This window comes from Bos indicus x Bos taurus, chromosome 12 (assembly GCF_003369695.1).
Source record: "Bos indicus x Bos taurus breed Angus x Brahman F1 hybrid chromosome 12, Bos_hybrid_MaternalHap_v2.0, whole genome shotgun sequence".
Classification (NCBI taxonomy): Eukaryota; Metazoa; Chordata; class Mammalia; order Artiodactyla; family Bovidae; genus Bos; species Bos indicus x Bos taurus.
The window spans coordinates 31,523,234-31,543,083 of record NC_040087.1 but is presented as its reverse complement, the minus strand read 5'-3'; the positions used below and the strand labels follow the sequence as shown (position 1 = coordinate 31,543,083).

The window sequence follows — 19,850 nt, the reverse complement described above, 5'->3', positions numbered from 1 at the left end:
TATCCAAAAGTCTACAAGCAATAAATGCTGAAGAGGGTGTGGAGAAAAGGGAACCCTTTTACACTGTTGGTGGGAATGCAAACTAGTACAGCCACTATGGAGAACCTTAAAAAACTGTGGAGATTCCTTAAAAAACTGGAAATAGAACTGCCATATGACCCAGCAATCCCACTGCTGAGCATACACACTGAGGAAACTAGAATTGAAAGAGACACATGTACCCCAACGTTCATCGCAGCACTATTTATAATAGCCAGGACATGGAAGCAACCTAGATGTCCATCAGCAGACGAATGGATAAGAAAGCTGTGGTACATATACACAATGGAGTATTACTCAGCCGTTAAAAAGAATACATTTGAATCGGTTCTAATGAGGTGGATGAAACTGGAGCCTATTATACAGAGTGAAGTAAGCCAGAAAGAAAAACACCAATACAGTATACTAACGCACATATATGGAATTTAGAAAGATGGTAACGATAACCCTATATGCAAGACAGCAAGAGAGACACAGATGTATAGAACAGTCTTTTGGACTCTGTGGGAGAATGCCAGGGTGGGATGATTTGAGAGAATAACATTAAAACATGTATATTATCATATGTGAAACAGATCGCCAGTCCAGGTTCAATGCATGAGACAGGGTGCTCAGGGCTGGTGAACTGGGATGACCCAGAGAGATGGGATGGGGAGGGAGGTGGGAGCGAGGTTCAGGGTGGGGAACACATGTACACCTGTGGCTGATTCATGTCAATGATGGCAAAAACCACTACAATATTGTAAAGTAATTAGCCTCCAATTAAATAAATTTTAAAAAATGAATAAAAAATTTAAAAATGCTGATTAAAAAAAAAAAGAATAATCAGGTCAGGATAACGCCTTCAGTTTTGATTAGTCAGGAGATCACAGGCACCCCATCCCAGCTAAGATGAACCCGAATGCCAGAGGAGTGACCTCACACCTTTTGAAGCTGCAGGTTCCTGGCTGCGTGCCCCGGGAATCCCAGCAAGTGGTTTCTAATCACTCATATGGCCCTCACTGCACTGTTGTGAACAAAACCCCACAGGGACCCTTGAGGGACTCAGCAGTGGCCAGGCCTCTGGTCCCTCAGGGAGCCAGATGACGTCAGGCCGAGAAGAGCCCTGAGTTGTCATCTGGTCTGAATGTGACGGAGGGAGGAGACGATGCCCAGAGAGGTGATGTGGCTTCATCAGTGTACAGCTGCTGCTTCTGAAAGGCCATGACCCGTGAGGGCCGCACGGCCGATTCAGTGGTGTATATCCAAGCACCGGTGCTGTCTGGTGTATCCAGCCCTACGATTACAGATCGGGAGGAAGCAGTAGTAACTGGATGACGTCCTTGTGACTGTCTGCTGAGTTCGGTGGCCCACTGTACACACACTCACCTGAGACCCTGTCACCACCGACAGGGCCCATCTCTTAGGCAAGCGCCCTGTCTGGCAAAGGCTAAGCAAGAGGCTGGAAGGGCCCGTGTCAGTTTAATACTTCCCTCCCCCATGTCTGACCTGATCTGCCTCTGCTAATTTATTATTCAATCCAGGCTTACTTGTCTCCTCTTTAAAACAATGGATGACTCATCTGGGCTGGTCTGTGAAGTATGAATCGGTCGCTGACCTGTGACCCAACCCCACAAATCTGCACTGGCCATTGGATTTCTTCCAGGCCTGTCCCAGACTGTCAATCCTCCCAGTTCTTCCCTGGCCTGCCACGCGTGGCTGAACTGAGGTTGGTGGTCTAGGAGGATACCTCCGTCCATCCATCCTAAGTCGCTTCACTAGCGCCACCTGGGAAGCTCACTGCAGATAAAATTGCTAGGAGGCCCATAGAATAGCCTGAAAGTCCTAATTCTGGTTCTGACTGATTGCAAAGGACAGTGACAGAGCATCAGAACACCTGGGTTAGAAACTCTGTTCTGCCGCTTTCCGACTGCATGGTTGTGGCAAGCTGTCCTCGGTAGAGCTTTAATGTCTCCATCTGTGTCATAGGAATAGTACCTCCTTCCTAGGACTGTCTTGAGGAGGTGATGTATGCAAAGAGCCCAGTGCCGTACCAGACCACAAAGCATATGTCTTGCTGTACAGTAAGTCCCCTGCATGCGAAGTTATGAGTTTTCAAAGATAACGAATGTGTGTTCGCATGTCCAGTGGTCTAAGTTAGTTTACCTGTCTAGCGTACGTTGCTGTGTGCATGCCTCCTCTACAAGTGGCTGTGCTTTTGTGTGCTTTAAACACTACTGTTCAGTAGAGCGCTGCTGCCGCTGCTGCTGAGTTGCTTCAATTATGTCCGACTCTGTGCGACCCCATAGACGGCAGCCCACCAGGCTCTGCCATCCCTGGGATTCTCTAGGCAAGAACACTGGAGTGGGTTGCCATTTCCTTCTCCAGTGCATGAAAGTGGAAAGTGAAACTGAAGTTGCTCAGTCGTGTCTGACTCTAGCGACCCCATGGACTGCAGCCCACCAGGCCCCTCCGTCCATGGGATTTTCCAGGCAAGAGTACTGGAGTGGGGAGCCATTGCCTTCTCCATCGGTAGAGCACAGTAGTACACTATCCTTATATCAAGCCCAGGATGTCCAGAAGCAAGAGGGTAGATAGAATTGAATCCAGCAAGGAATCAGAAGCTGCCATCAGTGTGACATCGCAGCTGGCCCTCCATCTCCTACTGCTGATGACCCTTCAGCTCTACCATCTCCCACCTCTTCTCCCTTCTCCAGCCAGGAACTCTTCTTGCCTGTTCACTTGATGCCAGCCCCTATGTGCCAGCTGTTCTACTGCACTAGGTACTGTAAGATTCAAAATGTTTTCCTTTTTGTGTTTGTTATATATTATTTGTGGGAAAAGTATTATAAACCTATTACAGTCAAGTATTACTGTAATAGGTTTCCAGTAATACAGTATGACTGTATTACACTGCAGTACTACGTGGCCAATCGTGTCAGTTGGGTACCTAGGCTAACTTTGTTGGACTTACTAATAAACTGGACACTCTTGGAATGGAACTCGTCTGTATGTAGGGGACTTACTATAGTGAGTGGAACATACGCGTCACTACTGCCACGAAGGTGCTAACCTTATCCAGCGTGGCCACTTGGTGTATCTGCCTCCCCTCACCCCTTCTCCAGTGTCCTTTGAGCTAACAAGAGATACTGTAGTTTGTCAGGTGAGAAAACAAATCCAGTTTGTTTTCACTGTATTGAAGGTATCATGAAAAAAGTCAAGGTCATCGAGGAGGAAAAGATGGAAGAGTTCTTCGGGAGGAAGATAGACTAAAGAAATGGAAGGAAATGCAAGGTATTCTTGATCGGATGGTGCTTTTAAAAAAGGTGCAGAAGACATTTGGGGACAATAATGGGAACTTGAAAACTTAATAAGAGGAAGAGATTATCAGTTTCTTTGTGATAATTTTGGTGTGCTGGCACAGAACACCCCTTACAAGATATATGTGCATGCTAAGTTGCTTCAGTCAAGTCTGACTCTCTCTGTCCCCATGGACTGTAGCCCAGCAGGCTCCTCTGTCCGTGGGATTCTCCAGGCCAGAATACTGGAGTGGGTTACCATTTCCTTCTCCATACAAGATGTATACCAAAGTGTTTAGAGGCAAAGCATTACAATGGTGTATGTCCTCTTTCATACACACACACACACACACAATATAGGCTCCTCTGTCCGTGGGATTTTTCAGGCAAGAATACTGGTGTAGGTTGCCATTTCCTCCTCCAGAGGATCTTCTCAACCCAGGGACTGAACCTGTGACTTCTTGTCTCCTGCATTGGCAGGTGGATTCTTTACCCACTGAGCCACTGGCAAAGCCCACAGACAGACTAAGGCAACATGTTACAGTTGAGTTTAGGAGGTGAACTTTTTTTTTTTTAAGTTTGAAAATCTTATCAAATGAAGTTGGAGAAGAAAAGATCTTACCTGACATTATCAGAACTCCCTGAATTAAACTTTGGAGCAGAAATATCTTCCTGGAAGAAGTCCTCGGAGAAGGCAGGTGTCGAGTACGTAAACGCAGTGTTGCCTGTCAGGATGGCGTTGAGCGGAATGTAGTCTTTACCATCCTGAAACAGCAAAGGTGGAGCTCTGATCACACGCGTTCTACTCCAGCCTATTTCTCTGCAGCACTGTCTCACTTCAACTATGTCATTTCCATAATCTTGGTTGTGTTTTGAGATGATACTTCTGCATATATGCACTTTTTTGTTTGTGTTTTTGCTGGTGATCTCAGCTATTGTTGCTGTTGTTTAGTCACTAAGTTGTGTCCGACTCTGGCAACCCCATGGAGTGTAGCCTACCAGAGTCTTCTGTCCATGGAATTGTCTAGGAAAGAATACTGGAGTGGGTTGCCATTCCCTCCTCCAGGGGATCTTCCAGACTCAGGGGTAGAACCCATGTCTTCTGCATTGGCAGCTGGATTCGTTACCACTGAGCCACCAGGGAAGCCCGATCTCAGCTGTTAATAGCCACTAAATAACGAGAGACAAGGAAGACACCCCTTGACTAACATCAAAGGCATCTGGCCTTCTGATAGTCTATATAAATTTACCTGTTGTACATTGGCTTGAAGCAGGTCACCTAGTTTTTCCACAAGCTCCACAAATCTTGGCCTTTCTTTTGGGTCTTTGTGCCAGCAGTCCAACATGATCTGGTAGCTGTTGGGTGAGAGGAAAATAGAGACATGTCAGCAGCGGGGTGGGCGTTGTCATGCGTATAAAGATGATGCTTTTTGCAGTATGTAGTGTTCACTCTGTTTAAATTGTGGGTACACAGTGTGATACATAAAAGGCTGCTTGGGCCAGGTCTTGCTTGGAGTGGAACTTATAGACATGGAGGAAGCTGGGAGTGAGGAAGGGACTATAACTCTGGGGTGTTGCCCCTGCTCCCTGGGCACACAGGATGGGGGCTGCCGTGCTCAAGGTTCCTTCACTCTCCCTGACCTGAGAGACCTCCCTGACCTCTCCATGCCTTAGAGTGGGGGCTCCAGGCACGTACCCCACCCAGGGAACCTGGGCCAGCCTGCCAGTGGCCAGTGGCCTAGAGGAACATAAGACAGTCCCATGTGGATCTCACATTAAGGTGGTGGTTCAGTAGCTAAGTCATGTCTGACTCTCTGCGACCCCATGGACCACAGCACGTCAGGCTCCCCTGTCCTTCACCATCTCCTGGGGTTTGCTCAAACTCATGTCCGTTGAGTCGGTGATACCATTCAACTAATCTGTTGAGACAGGTGCAGAAATTCTGCAGAGGCAGGTGGTCACAGACTCGAGTCTTGGATCCTCAGCTCTGGTATAAGGGCTGAGGCAGAGGCTGGCCTGAATCTGCCTTATCTTGTCTAAGGCTCCCTGGTCTCTAGCAAGAAACAGACTCTCAGAGGCTATTGGGAGAGCAGTTATACACACACACACACACACACACACACACACACACACACACACACACACAGTTGTATATACATTTGTTGTTGTTTAGTTGCTCAGTCATATGCAACTCTTTGCAACTCCATGGACTGTAGCCCATCAGGCTCCTCTGTCCATGGGATTCTCCAGGCAAGAATATTCTCCAGGCAACTCCAGGAGTGGGTTGCCATTTCCTTATCCAGGGATCTTCCTGACCCAGGGATTGAACCTGCGTCTCCTGCATTGGCAGGTGGTTTCTCTACCACTGAGCCACCGGGGACACCCAGAAAAGATACATAGATGTTCTATTGAAAATTAGCCAAAGCAAGAAAGGCTTGAACCGGGCAAAAAAAGGGAGGTGGGTCTGAGAGTTGGCAGCATTTGGTCAAGAAGAGGCTGCAGGCTTATCTCAACTAGCATCGTGGAGGAAATGCAAGAGCTGTGAGCAGGGTGCTCCCAAGTTCCTCTCTGCTGAAACCAGCCAAAGGGACCACCTACAACTATTGCTGTTTTTTATTTTGATCCCTGGTTTCTGATTTCCAATCCTTTTGCCTAAAATTCAATGCGAATCATCTCTGCAAACACCAAAGGAAAAGAAAGAAATCAAAACATTCATTACTTCTCCTCCTCATTGAAAGACATCTGATCAAACAGGCTGTGGGCGAGGAACCAATGACTCAACATTAAACCGTTTTACATCACTAAGTAAATAGGTTTAATAAGAAAAAGAGATACCAGTTACACCCAACCCCACAGGCCTTCGCAAAGCAAGCTAGGGGTGAGGGGGCCTGTGGAGGGAGCTTCCTGTCCAAGCTATCACCCAGGCTCCCAAGTGCACATCAATTTAGGTCAAGTTCAGGTCACAGGACCCAAGTTCTGAGAGTGCACGTTATCCTTACCCACGTCTTCCAACTATTGGTACAAGCAATGTGGAAATGGCTCCATCAGCTTTCAAATGCTTAAGGTTTGAATTTTGGACTTCTTTTTTTAATTAAAAGAAAATTTTAAACACCGAAAACATTTTATATTGGGGTATAGCCAAGGGCAACCCACTCCAGTATTCTTGCCTGGAGTATTCCATGGACCTGAGCCTGGCAGGCTACAGTTCACGGGGTCGCAAAGAGTCACACATGACTGAAACAACCTTGCATGCGTAGCCAAGTAACAATGCTGTGGCTGTTTCAGGTGAACAGTGAAGGAACTCAGCCATACGAATACTTGTGTCCGTTCTTGAATTCTGGACTTAACAAACATTTCCCAAAGCCGCTGCTTTTTATAATTTCTATAAGAAACTCCCTAGAATTGAGGAATTCTCTCTAGCTCTAAGCTGGGGTACAAGTGCTCTTCATATATAAAGATTTGAAGCTTTCATAAAGTCCAAGGCCATGTGGGGCCCAAAGTTGATGTGAGTTGTTTTGGACCAGAATAAGTATAAGAACTGGAAACACACCCTGCAGGTGTGCAGTGTGGTGCTGGGGGCTCTGGACTCAGACTTGGTTTGCATAACTAATTAGCAAAGTGTCAAACCACTTCTGTGTTCTGTGCCTTGGTTTTCTCATCTGTACAACGGGGATAATAATAGCACCCACTGCATAGGCTGTTATGAGAATGAGGTAAATGGGTATATGTTAAAGTGTTTAAGATAGTGCCTGACTCTTCATAAGCACTAAGTAACTAATAAATAATAAACCTGTTAATGACTGCAATTGTCATTATTGTTGAAGTTGAAAAGAGAAGGGGGGCAGCAGGATGAGATGGTTGGATGGTATCACCAACTTAATGGACATGAGTTTGAGCAAGCTCTGGGAGATGGTGAAGGACAGGGAAGCCTGGCGTGCTGCAGTCCATGGGGTCGCAAAGAATTGGATATGACTTAGCAACTGCACACCAACAATTATTACTGTTAGTCACTAGGAATTTGCTCTTGTGACTTTCAGATTATATGGAAAGTGGGCAGAAATATTTAATTCAAAGCATGAGTGAACATGTCAGAGATATTTCTTCTAAGGAACATGGGGTATGTTCCTAACTTGACAGTCCTGTGGTCTAGGGAGTCTGGAGGACCACCTTTCTGTCCGTCTCCTCTGTACGTAGCTAACTAGTCACGACACTTCTTAGAGGCTAGCTCCATCGCTCATTCAGTTCAGATGGCGATTCCCGCCCACCTGCCCCCAATGCCGTCTGGGGTCTTCCAGTAAGATTGTAGCAGGGGAAATACTTAAATCGCAAAGTGCAGAGTCCTCTCATTTTAAATGAGAGAAAGCCCTCCTGCCTTTCTCTCTCTGCAGCCTGGCCGGGCCTGGGGCTCACCTGGCTGTCTCCCCAGCTCCCAGAAGGGCCTTGTGCTTTCCTGGCCAAAGCACCACACGCACCTGACGAGCCCGGGCCCCTTCTCCCTCTACGCTTGGGCTGCTCCCAGCCCTGCCCTTGTGGCCCGAGTCCTCGGGCCGCCTCGTCCCAGGTCTGACCTAGCTCGTCTCTGGACCGTGAAGGAAAGAGAGCGGCCTTGCACTCTGGCCAAGCCCCACTTCCTTCGTTCCCTCTAGCTCCTCCTGAAGGCCATTGCAGGGCTCCCAGCAGGCCCCCGCCGTGTGGGTGGGATGGGAGGGCCCTTCAGGAAAGGCGGTGCTGCTGTGGGGCGGGGGGACGTGGTGGTGGTGGGGCTCCCCTGAGTCCTTGATGGCAGCTGGACACAAAACTGCTGGGGTCATCACATTCCTGCCCAGGCCTCAGCGTGCAAAACAGGCCCAGAGCTTCAGGGAAAAGTGTTTGCATGGCGAGTGAGCACTTGTCCACTGGGGAGAGCTGTCAGGAAGGCCCTGGGCTCACAGGTCCAGCCAGGTCCTAATAGGAGGCCTCTTTCCCTCCCGTCTCCCCTGCATTCCAGACCAGCCCCTACAGATCCCTGCTGTGGACAGGGGTCAGCACTGCTCCCCTGCTGGCCTCCACCCCGGCTGCCTGCCAAGCCCACTGGTTCCCAGTCTGAGCCACCCCCAAGGTCTGGGCCCCAGCTCCTGGGTGGTCTGTTCAGGGTTTCCCAGGCTCACACCTGGATGTTGTGTCGGGGTGGAGGGAGGACCCGGGTAGGGATGGTTCAGGACCTGAAGTCCCACTTCTGGAAGATGCTGGGTCCCCACGGGGGTACTCAGGGGCATCCCTGGAGACAAGGGTTGGCCTGTATCTCCCAGGATGGGGGATTCTGAAACTCAACAGAGCGTCCCCTTCCTGAGGAGGCCTGGTGTTGGGGGGAACCGTGGGGCATGGGGGTCTGGGTGGGAGTAGAGGGGCTGTGGGGGAGGCTCACATTTCAGGCGTGGCATACTCGGGTGCTCGCATCCTCATCCCGTCCTTCAGGCGGCTACAGAAGTCCTCGTCCATCTGCACCCCCGGGTAGGGGGACCCACCTGCAGCAGGGACGAGAGAGCACAGGGCGTGTTATGGCCTTGGGCACGTGCGGGCCAGTTCAGTGTCTGTCTCCTCCTCCGAGGTGATGGTTGGTGGCAAATTCCCAGGGATGGGAAGGGCCCTTGGCACACAGCACGGCCACAGAGCAGCTGGGTTGGCCCCATGGTGCTGGGTGTCTGATGACCCCTGCCTGGTTCCCAGGGCTGCTCCTGTCTGTCTGGTCAGGAGAAAGGCTGGTGTCTGAGGGCCCCCCACCCCCCCCAACCCGGAGAAGAAACTCTAGACAAATCCCATCCTTTAGAGACTCATTCGTTGGGATTTTAACTCCCTGCTGCTGCTAAGTCACTTCAGTCGTGTCCGACTCTGTGCGACCCCATAGACGGCAGCCCACCAGGCTCCCCCGTCCCTGGGATTCTCCAGGCAAGAACACTGGAGTGGGTTGCCATTTCCTTCTCCAGTGCGTGAAAGTGAAAAGTGAAAGTGAAGTCGCTCAGTCGTGTCTGACCCTCAGCGACCCCATGGACTGCAGCCTTCCAGGCTCCTCCGTCCATGGGATTTTCCAGGCAAGAGTACTGGAGTGGGGTGCCATTGCCTTCTCCATTTAACTCCCTACTTTCCTGTAAACCTCATACAGCATTGAGCAGGGGGAGGGGCAGTTGCTGTGATGGGTCTGGGGGAGGAGGGTTGGGAGCCGGGACTGGGCGGGCTGATGTGAAGGTTGAGGGGCTGCCCACGGGCCTGGAGGGCCAGAGGAACCGGGACTTTGCCCTTTTGCCAAATTTTCTGGCCAGGATCGCAGGGAACAACCCTTCTTGGAGGGATTTGTGGCTGGGGGTGAGCAGGCCTCCGTATCGGCCCCAGCCCAGACCTGGCAGCTAGTCTCTCTCAGCGTTTGTTTGTCTGTACCTTGGAGTGACCGCAGCTGGGAGGAAGCAGCTGGGTGCGTGCGGCGCTGGCGCTGTGTCCCCGCGGGGCCACTGCAGCCGCCAAGCCACTTTCAAAGATTGCAGGCAACAGGTGCCTGTCATCGAAAGCAGGGGAATGGTTTTCCCACATTACAGGAAGCCAGGGATGTTACTGGGTGACTTTTATTTGCTCTGAGAGGCAAGTTTTTGGCAAAGTCTAGAAAGACTCTTGGCTAGACCCGGCCGTTCGAGGGAGGCCTCGGAGCATCAGCTGTGCGTCTGCAGCCAGATGTGGGCGCCGGACGCATCTGGCAGCGCAGGCCTGGGACCAGGTTTTTAGTCACCACAGTGCATGTTGGTGGAAGCTGAGTGCACCCGCACACAACCAACATTTCTGCCGTTCATCCTGTGTGAACCGGCTTCTGGGGCCAGCCATGCTGAACAGAGGCAGGGGGTGAGCTGAGCTTGTTGGGTCTTTCCTGGGAAATTCTGCAGGGTTTTGGGTGGAAGGATGCAGGGAGCAGAGAGGTGTGGGTATTAAAGATTCTGGGTGTTTGAGGAATTTAGGACAAGGGAAGGGAATTAGGAAGACAGAGAAGGGGTAGCCAGATTGGCTGGAGGTAAGTGGGACTGGAGATTGTATTCTAGTCAGACCTCTCTTGCAGCCCCCTGTGTGTTTTTTTTGTGGTCCAGGCAGGTATGGGCACACCACTCTGAGCCCCCGCATGGGTTTTAGTGGCTGCTTCAGCCCAGGTGATTCCCTAGAGGAGGCGGACGCTCAGCTCTGGGCAGCTGTCCCCTCTCCTCCTGCCCCTAGACTCACCTAAGGAGAAGATCTCCCACAGCAGCACTCCGTAAGACCACACGTCGCTCTTGGTGCTATAGATCTTGTCAAAGATGGACTCGGGAGCCATCCACTTCAGAGGAAGTCGTGTCTGGAAAAGGGCGAAGGGAGGCCTTGAGCAGGAGGGCATGCAAACAAAGCACATTTGTCCCGAGCAGCCGGGGGTCACCTCCCAGATAACGCTTGGCCTTAAATCATTTCCCGGAGCAGCACGGTTTCCTAGGATGGAGAGTGCACATCAGCCTAAAGTGTGGCCCTGAAAGTGTGCTGTGTTCATCCCTATGACGGGCAGTAACTGTTTAGTAAGCCCTTCCTCTGTGCCCAGAGCACCCGACTCTGTAAGAAAGCCTCCTTCCTCAAACAGCCTGCACTCCACGTGGACCTGGGAAAGAGCCCTGCGAATTACTCAGTTGGCCAAAATGTTCCTTGGGGTTTTTCTGTAACATCTAATGGAAAAATCCAAACAGACTTTTTGACCAACCCGATAGAAGGTATCTGGGAAATCGATCATTTCCAGGAATTTTTCTTAACAAGGAGGAGTTTTGAAAGGCATTACGATATAAAACACAGGATTTTAAGTCATTGACTGGAGGTGTGGGCAAAGGTGTGGAAAAGAAGGAAGGTGATAGTGTTTAGGGCCCCGTGTGACTGGTTTTGAAATGGGAGTCCCAGTGGGTCCGGCCCTATGGCTTTATAGGGATGGAGATTGACAGGGACCCTGGGATGAGTCGGGGACAGAGAAAAATAGAGCGGGGAGGGCTGGGGAGAGGCTGAATGATGCACAGGAGAGAGCACAGACACCCACCCAGGTAGTTGCCATCTTTGTAAGTCAGGGCTCTCGAGGAAAGCCTGTTGTTGTTTTCCTTTTAAAGAAACTGGGGGGGACTCCCCCAGCGGGGTCCAGTGGTTAAGACTCCAGGTTTCCGATGCAGGGGATGTGTGTTCCATCCCTGGTCAGGGAACTAAGATCCTGCATGCCTGGAAGTGAGGTCAAAGAAAGAGAGAAAGAAGAGAGACAGGCGAGCGTGGTTCTCAGAGTAGAATCCTGGGACTGGCTGAGTCCGCCACACCTGAAGAGTTGTTAGAGAGAGGCACCTTCTCAGGCCCCACTCAAGACTTTGGAATCAGTTTAACAAGCTCTCTGGATGACCTGTGTGCTCGCTCTGAGAGCCAGGAGCAGAGAGTAGTTGTCTGGGCCCAGACCCAGACATAATGAAGCCTTCAGGGTAAAGGCCAGAGGGGAGAGGACACGGGAGGTCAGCTCTAAAAGTGGAAATAACACTTATCGCCAGAGACGGGAAGGAGGAGAGGCCAGTGTGAGCCAGCAGAGATGCTGGGCAGGAGGGCGGACCCGAAGGGGACGTGATTTCCTCCCCAGTGAGGTCATGTGGACGGCCACCCCCACCCTTTCCTGAGACGTGTACACCTGCCGAATCCATCACCCAGCTTTATCTGAGGGGAAGAGTCCAGGCTGTTCTCCCAGCTGCCTGGGGAACTCCCTCCGGGGGGGCAGAGGAGGGGCTGACATGGGCTCGGCAGGGCTACTGACCAGCGGTCAAGGGTCCAAGGGACAGGAGCTGGGCTGGGGCCAAGGGAAGGACCGGAGGAGGAGAGCAGGGCCTCTCTGGGCCCCGTGCGAGGACCCTCGGGTCCAGAGGCCGTGGGGCCAGCCTGTCTGCACAGTCTGTTGTTTGGGGACCTCTGCCGAGGAAATGTAAATATTTACCAAGGGCTTTGGTCTATGGTTTAGGAATGATAGGGCCCCAATGAGTCAAACAAACATCAAACTTTGGACTTACATCTCCTTTTCTCACATAGTCGGGGTTCTTATAAATATCCCGGGCAAGGCCAAAGTCACAAATCTTCACCACGTTGTTCTCAGACAAAAGTATGTTTCGTGCGGCCAGGTCCCGATGAATGCACTAGAGTAAAAACAGTGTCATTATCGATGCTGTCTTAATCTCATCCAGGAATTTCCTGAGCCTTCTCGCTGTTCTTAACTCGGGGACTCATGTCACATGCTTCCTTTACACGAAGGGACCAACTCTCTGTGCACATGGCGTCGCCCCAAACATGAAGCATTTCTCTCTACAAATTCAGACCCCTTGGAGGCCCCCAAGTCAAGGAGTGCCCCGAATCCTCTCTGCCCCGGTGCTGCAGGATGGCATCAGGTAAACAGAGCTGGCCGTCCATTCTCCCAGGGAGCTCAACTTCCCCATAGCCTTTTATCCTGAGCTGCTGAGACCAGATCACCACCCAGCTGGAGTTTCCTAGGAGGACTCCCCTGGGATGAGCTAACAGATGTGGAGCCGTGTACTCTGAGATTCTGACCAGTTCTGGAGGCATGCTAGGGGAAAACATGGAGCATGGATGCTGGGATCATCTAGTCTGAAACCCAGCAAGCTCTTCCCCTAGAATTAAGATCTACCCACTGGTACCCTACCCACAAGGCTTCCCTGGTGGCTCAGACAGTAAAGAATCCACCTGCCATGCAGGAGTCCTGGGTCAGGAAGATCCCCTGGAGAAGGGAATGGCAACCCACTCCAGTGTTCTTGCCTGGAGAATCCCATGGACAGAGGAGTCTGGTGGGTTACAGTCCATAGAGGTTGCAAAGAGTAGGACATGACTTAGCACTAACACTTTCACTGGTACCCAAGAGTCATTTCTCAAACCTCCTCACTCACATCAGGACAGACTAAGGAGTGTGTTGTGAAGTTCACTCTACGTTTAAGGACCTGTTGTTGTTTAGTTACTAAGTTGTATCTCACTCTTTTGTGACCCTACGGATGGTAGCCTGGCAGGCTCCTCTGTCCAGGATTTTCCAGGCACGGATGCTGGAGTGGCTTGCCATTTTTTCCTTCAGGGGATCTTCTGACCCAGGAATTGAACCCACGTCTTCTTGAGTGGCAGGCGGATTCTTTACCAATGAGCCACCAGGGAAGCCCATTTAAGGGCCTACATACTAGCAAATATGAGGAAAAGTGAACTTATAGCAAAGGTTTGTGCTTGCCCGTGTGTATATCCACACATCCAGGCTGAGCAAAGAAGCAAAACAGTGAAGAGTGAGAGCTGACCTTTCTGGAGGACAAAAACTCCATGCCTCTGGCCACTTGAAAACTGTAAGAAATCAGATCTTCCATAGTGATGGGCTGCTTGTAGAAGTCGTCAAAATCTGGAAAGTATTAAAACCGAAGCTGTTTGTAAAGGCTCTTGTCAGGCCACCAAATCCCAGTTTATTGGAACAGCATTAGCAAAACATAAAACAAACCAACAAACAGATCAGAGTTCATCTTTGAGAGCATTTCAGTCTCCACATGAATATCCAACATTTTTCCAGGCCTCTAGCCCGGTTTGCCCAAGTGTTGGGAGGTGGGGACAGGGGGCAGGAGGATGATCCATTAAGACAGAAAGGCCTGGGGGTAAGACAGTTGTACAGTTCCCTGTCAAAATTAGTAACTCTGGAAATAATCTAAATTCAAATCTTATCTCCCCAGGACATTAGCCTTTGAGTCTCTCACGGATGTTTATTAGGGTGATAAATAAGAAAAAAATTTCAGAGATGCACAGTGTGTTGTAAAAATATCTCAGACTGGAGGACAGGAAGGAATTAATACCTACCCTCCTCTTCCTCAACATCACTGAGACTTTTATCTTCCTGAAACCCGGAGCTCGCGAAGCTCTCGCTGCTGGTAACGCTGTCTAGTCTTTGTTTCTCGCCCTGCTCCAGGTCTGGCTCCATTTTTTCTTTCTTAGGCTCCACGTGTAAGGCTGCATCCTTTTAAGAGACCAAGGAAGACAGTGATGAAAGGGACGGAACCGCAGAAGGGCGACTGGGCCCTCAGGCCAGCAATTGCCTGTGTTGGGAGGATGTCCTCTGAGAGGAGGGCTAGTAAACTAGTAGCCCGGCTGCCCCCTGGGGGTGGGAAGTCTTCCACTCTTGCCTGGGCTTCTGGGTAGCATCTCAGGTGGGATAAAGGAATATTCACAGCAGCTGCTGTTTACTGAGCACTTACTCTGCGAGGCAGCACACTGAGGGTCTTAGGTACACTTTCTCATTTAATCTTTCCAACAGTTTTACAAAGTAGCTCTTACAATACATGAAGGAATACATTCAGAGAAGTCAAATAATCAAAGTCACATGCGGCTGATAGATGGCAAAGCTTGAACCCAGGTCTGGCCAACTCCATTCTGTGCCCGTAAGCACTTTTCCATCCCGTGCGCCATCTTGGGAAAGATACGGAATGATGGAAAAGGGTTCCCAGTCAACCCGAGACCACGCTTTATAATCCCCAGTGGGAGTAATAAGAGAAGGCTGCAGTTACCAATGTGTCTGGTTTCCTTGGAGAAGGAGGGAACGTGACCATTTCTTCTTCTCCCCTCCATTCAAAGATGTAGCCTGATCCTAACAAAGGCAGAAAATGCCTTTCATTCTGAACTGGGCATCTGAGCCCTGGAGTGTATCCAACTCTTTCATTAAGTGTGTGATCTTGAGCAGCGAACCACCTTGCTTTTCTGGGACTTCCTTTTCCACATCTGAAAAGCTCTATCATCTTATGTATGGACTCACAGGAGTTGTTGGTTTTGGGTGGAACCAGAAAAGATGGGTATCATCTTGAGTAATTCATCTAATTGCTGTGACTCTAGAAACAGCACTCTCAGTGGCTTCGTGAGTCCACCGTGTACCTGGCTCAGGCAGGGGTGGCTGTAGGGGGACTGGGGTTCAAAGGCGTCCCCTGAACCACCTGGCTTTGTGGCCGGGCTGGCTCCCCATCCTTCCTTGGTTTTTCCTGGAAGCATCACTACGTGGGAGTGGTCCGTCCACTAGAGGGCGTAGTGGGAGCAAGCAGAGGACAGACACGTCAGCTTCAGCCCCCAAAACCTTGGAAGCGCAGAGGGTCTCTAGGCTCCTGCCCCTAGAAAGAGACCCTCTTGTGCCTGCCGCAGAAGGGAGTTAATCCTCAGAGTGAACCCCCGCTGCCATCCAGGTGACCTACCTGAGAGCAGGTAAAGAATGTTAACTCTGGTTACTGTCTGGCCCTGAGGCAGTTAGATTTGATTCTGCTCAGTTGGGGACTGAAATTTTATTTCCCACAAGATCCTTTCCAGGACAGAAGTGGGCAGGGGAAGGTGCTGGGGTGAAAAGTTCTTGACTCTTTGGCGAAGCTCCAGGGACCGTAACTCAGACTCCCCCACCCCACCCCTGCTTCCCCACTCCCGGTAAATGGTATATTTAGCTCTGCTCATTGGTAACTGTTTCTGGTAAATAAAGGTTGATTTACTGAACTTTTGGGACTCTGACAGAATCCATTGGATTTATTACAAATAATATTTAAAGATCCTAGTGAATTTATTTGGAAAATGAAATATCCCATTTCGATTCAGCCTTTCGGTTTTTCCTTCACCTTCTCTGTATATGTCTTTAGGTTCCAAATGTGAAATACAGCTGTGTGTTTTCCACGAAAACACTGAGCTCCACCAACAGGGAGGTGAATCATTAAATATAGCCTGAGAAGGAAGCAGGCTCTTCAAACAAAGGACGTACGAACGCAAACGTTCCATCCTGCCCAGGTCCCTGGGGTATTCTTGCTGGCTTAGTTCTTCCTGAAGCCAGCCCAGGATTTCAGGACTGAAGAGAAGTTGTACAACTCTCAGCCCAGGGTACCATTCTCCACTTTTTCTTATGTTTTTTTCCCCTCTTCTTACCCAGGACAGTGCATGGAAAAAGTATTGAAGGGACATTAGAAGAGCTGGGTTCTTTCTCCTTGACTTTATCTTTTGCCAAGTTCATGTCCTTAAGGCAATTGCTGGACTTTCTAGGCACGTCTGTGATGTGAGTGTGGACTAGCTGATCACAAAGATCCCTTTCGGCTTTAAGAGTCTTATCATGTTATTTTTCAGTTGCTAAGTCGTGCCCAACTCTTTGCAACTCCATGGACTGCAGCACGCCAGGCTTCCCTGTCCTTCAGTCTCCCAGACTTTGCTCAAACCCATGTCCATTGAGTCGGTGATGCCATCCAACCATCTCATCCTCTGTCGTCCCCTTCTCCTCCCGCCCTCAGTCTTTCCCAGCATCAGGGTCTTTTCCAATGAGTCAGTTCTTCCCATCAGATGGCCAAAGTATTGGAGCTTCAGTTTCAGCATCAGTCCTTCCAATGAATATTCAGGGTTGATTTCCTATAGGATTAACGATCTCCTTGCAGTCCGAGGGATTCTCAAGAGTCTTCTCCAGCACCACAATTCAAAAGTATCAATTCTTCAGCGCTCAGCCCTCTTTATGGTCCAACTCTCACATCTGTACATGACTACTGGAAAAACCATAGATTTGACTACACGGACCTTTGTCAGCAAAGTGATGTCTTTGCCCTTTAATATGCCATCTGGGTTTGGGCTTCCCTGGTGGCTCAGACAGTAAAGAATCTGCCTTGCCATCATCTTTTAAGATACGAGAGACTAAGTGATTTGTGCATGTCTGGGTGTGTATGGAGGCGGGGGGAGGGGGAGAGAGAGAGATGGGGAGAGAGAAATTTATCAAGATGACTTGACATTTAGATAGATGGCTAGTAGATTTAATCTCTATCACTGCACACAGTGGATCAAATAGTCTCTGTGCTTGCCACAAAAAGAGTGTGATATATTAGCACAGAAAGAAAGAGGTTTTTTTTTTGCTTCCTTGTTGTCTCTCTGCTTTATGGGAGTGTCATTGCTTTACAATGTTAAATTAATTTCTGGAAAAAAAAAAAAAACTTCTTTTAAAGGAAAAAGCAGAGACTGTGTTTTAAGCTTAGTCATTAACGGTGTTGACTGAGGAAAAGCACAACCTCAAAACTGTGAGTCAGGTTTATTCAGTGTCTTTCTGAGGACTGTGGTCTGGCAGTAGCCTTGCAGAGAGCTCTGAGGTGGTAGGGGAGGTCAGTTTACATGTGATTCTGGTCAAGACAGTGCGTGCAACCCAGAACATACACAGGTGGAAGGCTGCTGCTAGTCCCAGGGAACAGATACCTTAGTTAATGGTTTCAGGGCTTTTCTGACTAGGAGAGAGAAAAAAATACAGGTTCCTAAAAAATTTCTCCTGTGAAAATATGTGACTATCTGAAGGCCTGTTCTGCTAGTTTTCCCAGGGCACAGATTGCCTTATTTCTAATCTCCACCTGAACTCCTTTCAGAGTGTTTTAAAGGTCAGCAAAAGATCTTCTGGAGGAGGAAATGGCAACCCACTCCAGTTTTCTTGCCTGGAAAATTCCATGGACAGAGGAACCTGGTGGGCTACCATCCATGGAGATGCAAAGAGTCAGACACGACCGAGCAGCTGAGAACAAAGGTGAGCGAGTGACTGCAGTGGCTAATGACTCGGTCCTTGTAGAGCCAGATGGGAAGCTAGCAACATTTCTTTAGTTGGCAACGGAAAAATACATTTTCTTGTTTTATGCTATTATTTTTGTTGTTCAGTTGCTCTGGTTGTGTCCAGCTCTTTGCAACTGCATGGACTGCAGCACATCAGGCTTCCCTGTTCTTCACCATCTCCTGTAGTTTGCTCAAACTCATGTCCTTCGAGTCGGAGATGCCATGGTTATCTCATCTTCTGTCACCCCCTTCTCCTCTTGCCTTCAATCTTAAGCATCAGGGTCTTTTCCAATGAATCAGTTCTTCCCATCAGGTGGCCAGAGTATTGGAGCTTTAGCTTCAGCATCAGTCCTCCTCATGAATATTCAGGGTTGATTTCCTTTAGGATTGACTAGTTTGATCTCCTTGCAGACTAAGGGACTCTCAAGAGTCTTCTCCAACACCATAATTTGAAAGCATCAGTTCTTTGGTGCTCAGCCTTCTCTATGATCCAACTCTCACATCCGTACATGACTACTAGACATGACTATGCTGCTATAGCCTGAATGGAAACTCAATTCTTTGTTGAAAAATCCCCAACCCAGAAGTTCCTTACCTTGTTGAGAAAGAATAAGGCCCGTTTGCTCTTGAGATAGTTGGAGAGATTTCCATATTTGCAGTATTCAACAATCACCATTAGGGGCCCTGCAACCAAAGCGACACAAGCTCAGCCAGTCGTCTGCCAGCTTCGGTAGACCTGGAGGTCTCAAACCGGCTTGTTTTTCTGTTAGCAAGTTCTGGGGGAATCCCTGGGTTGGGAAGACCCCTTGGAGAAGGGAATGGCTACCCACTCCAGTACTCTTGCCTGGAGAATCCCATGGACAGAGGAGCCTGATGGGATACAGTTCATAGGGTCACGAAGGAGTCAGACATGATTTGGTGACTAACATTTTCTGGGAGATGCTTAGGAGTGAGATTTCTTTTTCAATTGAACCTGAGAAAGAGTTTAAAAATACAAGAGTAGACATGGGGGAGGAGTATGGGGAAGAAGCAGAAAAAAAGAAGACTAGTAGAAGAGAGAGAACTTTGAGGAGGGGAGTTGGGGCAAGGTCAGGGCTCTGCCTGTGACTGGCACCACCCTCCCTGCCCCCAGCCTCGGGACATCAGCCCCTTCTCCCAGGTCCTGTCTGGCCTGACTTCTCTGCTCTCCCCCTCCCCTCCCCTCCCCAGGGGCGTCTGCATGGAGACTGCCTTGGGGCTTTCAAGATCGAAAGTGGGGATCAACCAATTTATAAAGGAAGAGAAGATAAATATTTGAGGCTCAGTAGGCCACACAACCCTGGAGAAGGGAATGGCAACCCACTCCAGTATCCTTGCCTGGAAAATCCCATGGACAGAGGAGCCTGGCGAGCTACAGTCCATGGGGTTGCCAAGAGTCGGACACGACTGGAGTGACTAAGCAGCAGGCCACACTTCTATTCAAGTCTGCCTCTGTAGCCTGAGAACGCCTTGGATGACACCCTTGAGTGACTGTGTTTCAACTTTACGAACGCAGGGATTTCAATTTCATAACATTATCCCATGTCACAAAATATACTTCTTTTGCCTGCCCCGCACCACCCCCCCCCCTCCAATCCCCCAGCTATTTCAAACAGTCAAATGAAGCCCACAGGCTGACCAACCGTGGTTTGCCAACTTCTGGTCAAAAGAAGCAAGAGGGTTGGGAAGGGAGGAGACCCCAGAGCTGCACTGCGGGTCCCTGGATGCCCTGAAGTCTTCCCCCAGGCCCCTCGGTCCTCCCCACCACTCATCCAACCAGGCTCAAGGCCTTGGGGGAAGAACAGCATCAGGTTCTGGATCAAAGAAGACACGGTCCCAGAGGGGCTCCCGGCTGCGGGCCCTGCCCTGGGGGAGGTTGGAAAGGCCTGTGGGAGTCTCGGTCCTGACACAGCCCAGTCC

The 19,850-nt window shown here is 49.8% G+C and overlaps 1 protein-coding gene across 1 annotated transcript in view; it reads right to left on the bottom strand.

Annotated features, from left to right (window-relative positions):
- The window catches only part of FLT1 (fms related tyrosine kinase 1), a 204,598-nt gene that overhangs the window by 9,617 nt on the left and 175,131 nt on the right, over positions 1-19,850 (bottom strand). The window contains exons 20-27 of the mRNA XM_027557508.1: positions 18,508-18,596; positions 14,190-14,346; positions 13,646-13,743; positions 12,371-12,493; positions 10,551-10,662; positions 8,722-8,821; positions 4,568-4,673; positions 3,940-4,082 (exon numbers count right to left, since the gene is read on the bottom strand). Coding sequence (XP_027413309.1) covers positions 3,940-4,082; positions 4,568-4,673; positions 8,722-8,821; positions 10,551-10,662; positions 12,371-12,493; positions 13,646-13,743; positions 14,190-14,346; positions 18,508-18,596 — 928 coding nt within the window. The remainder of the gene's footprint in view (positions 1-3,939; positions 4,083-4,567; positions 4,674-8,721; positions 8,822-10,550; positions 10,663-12,370; positions 12,494-13,645; positions 13,744-14,189; positions 14,347-18,507; positions 18,597-19,850) is intronic.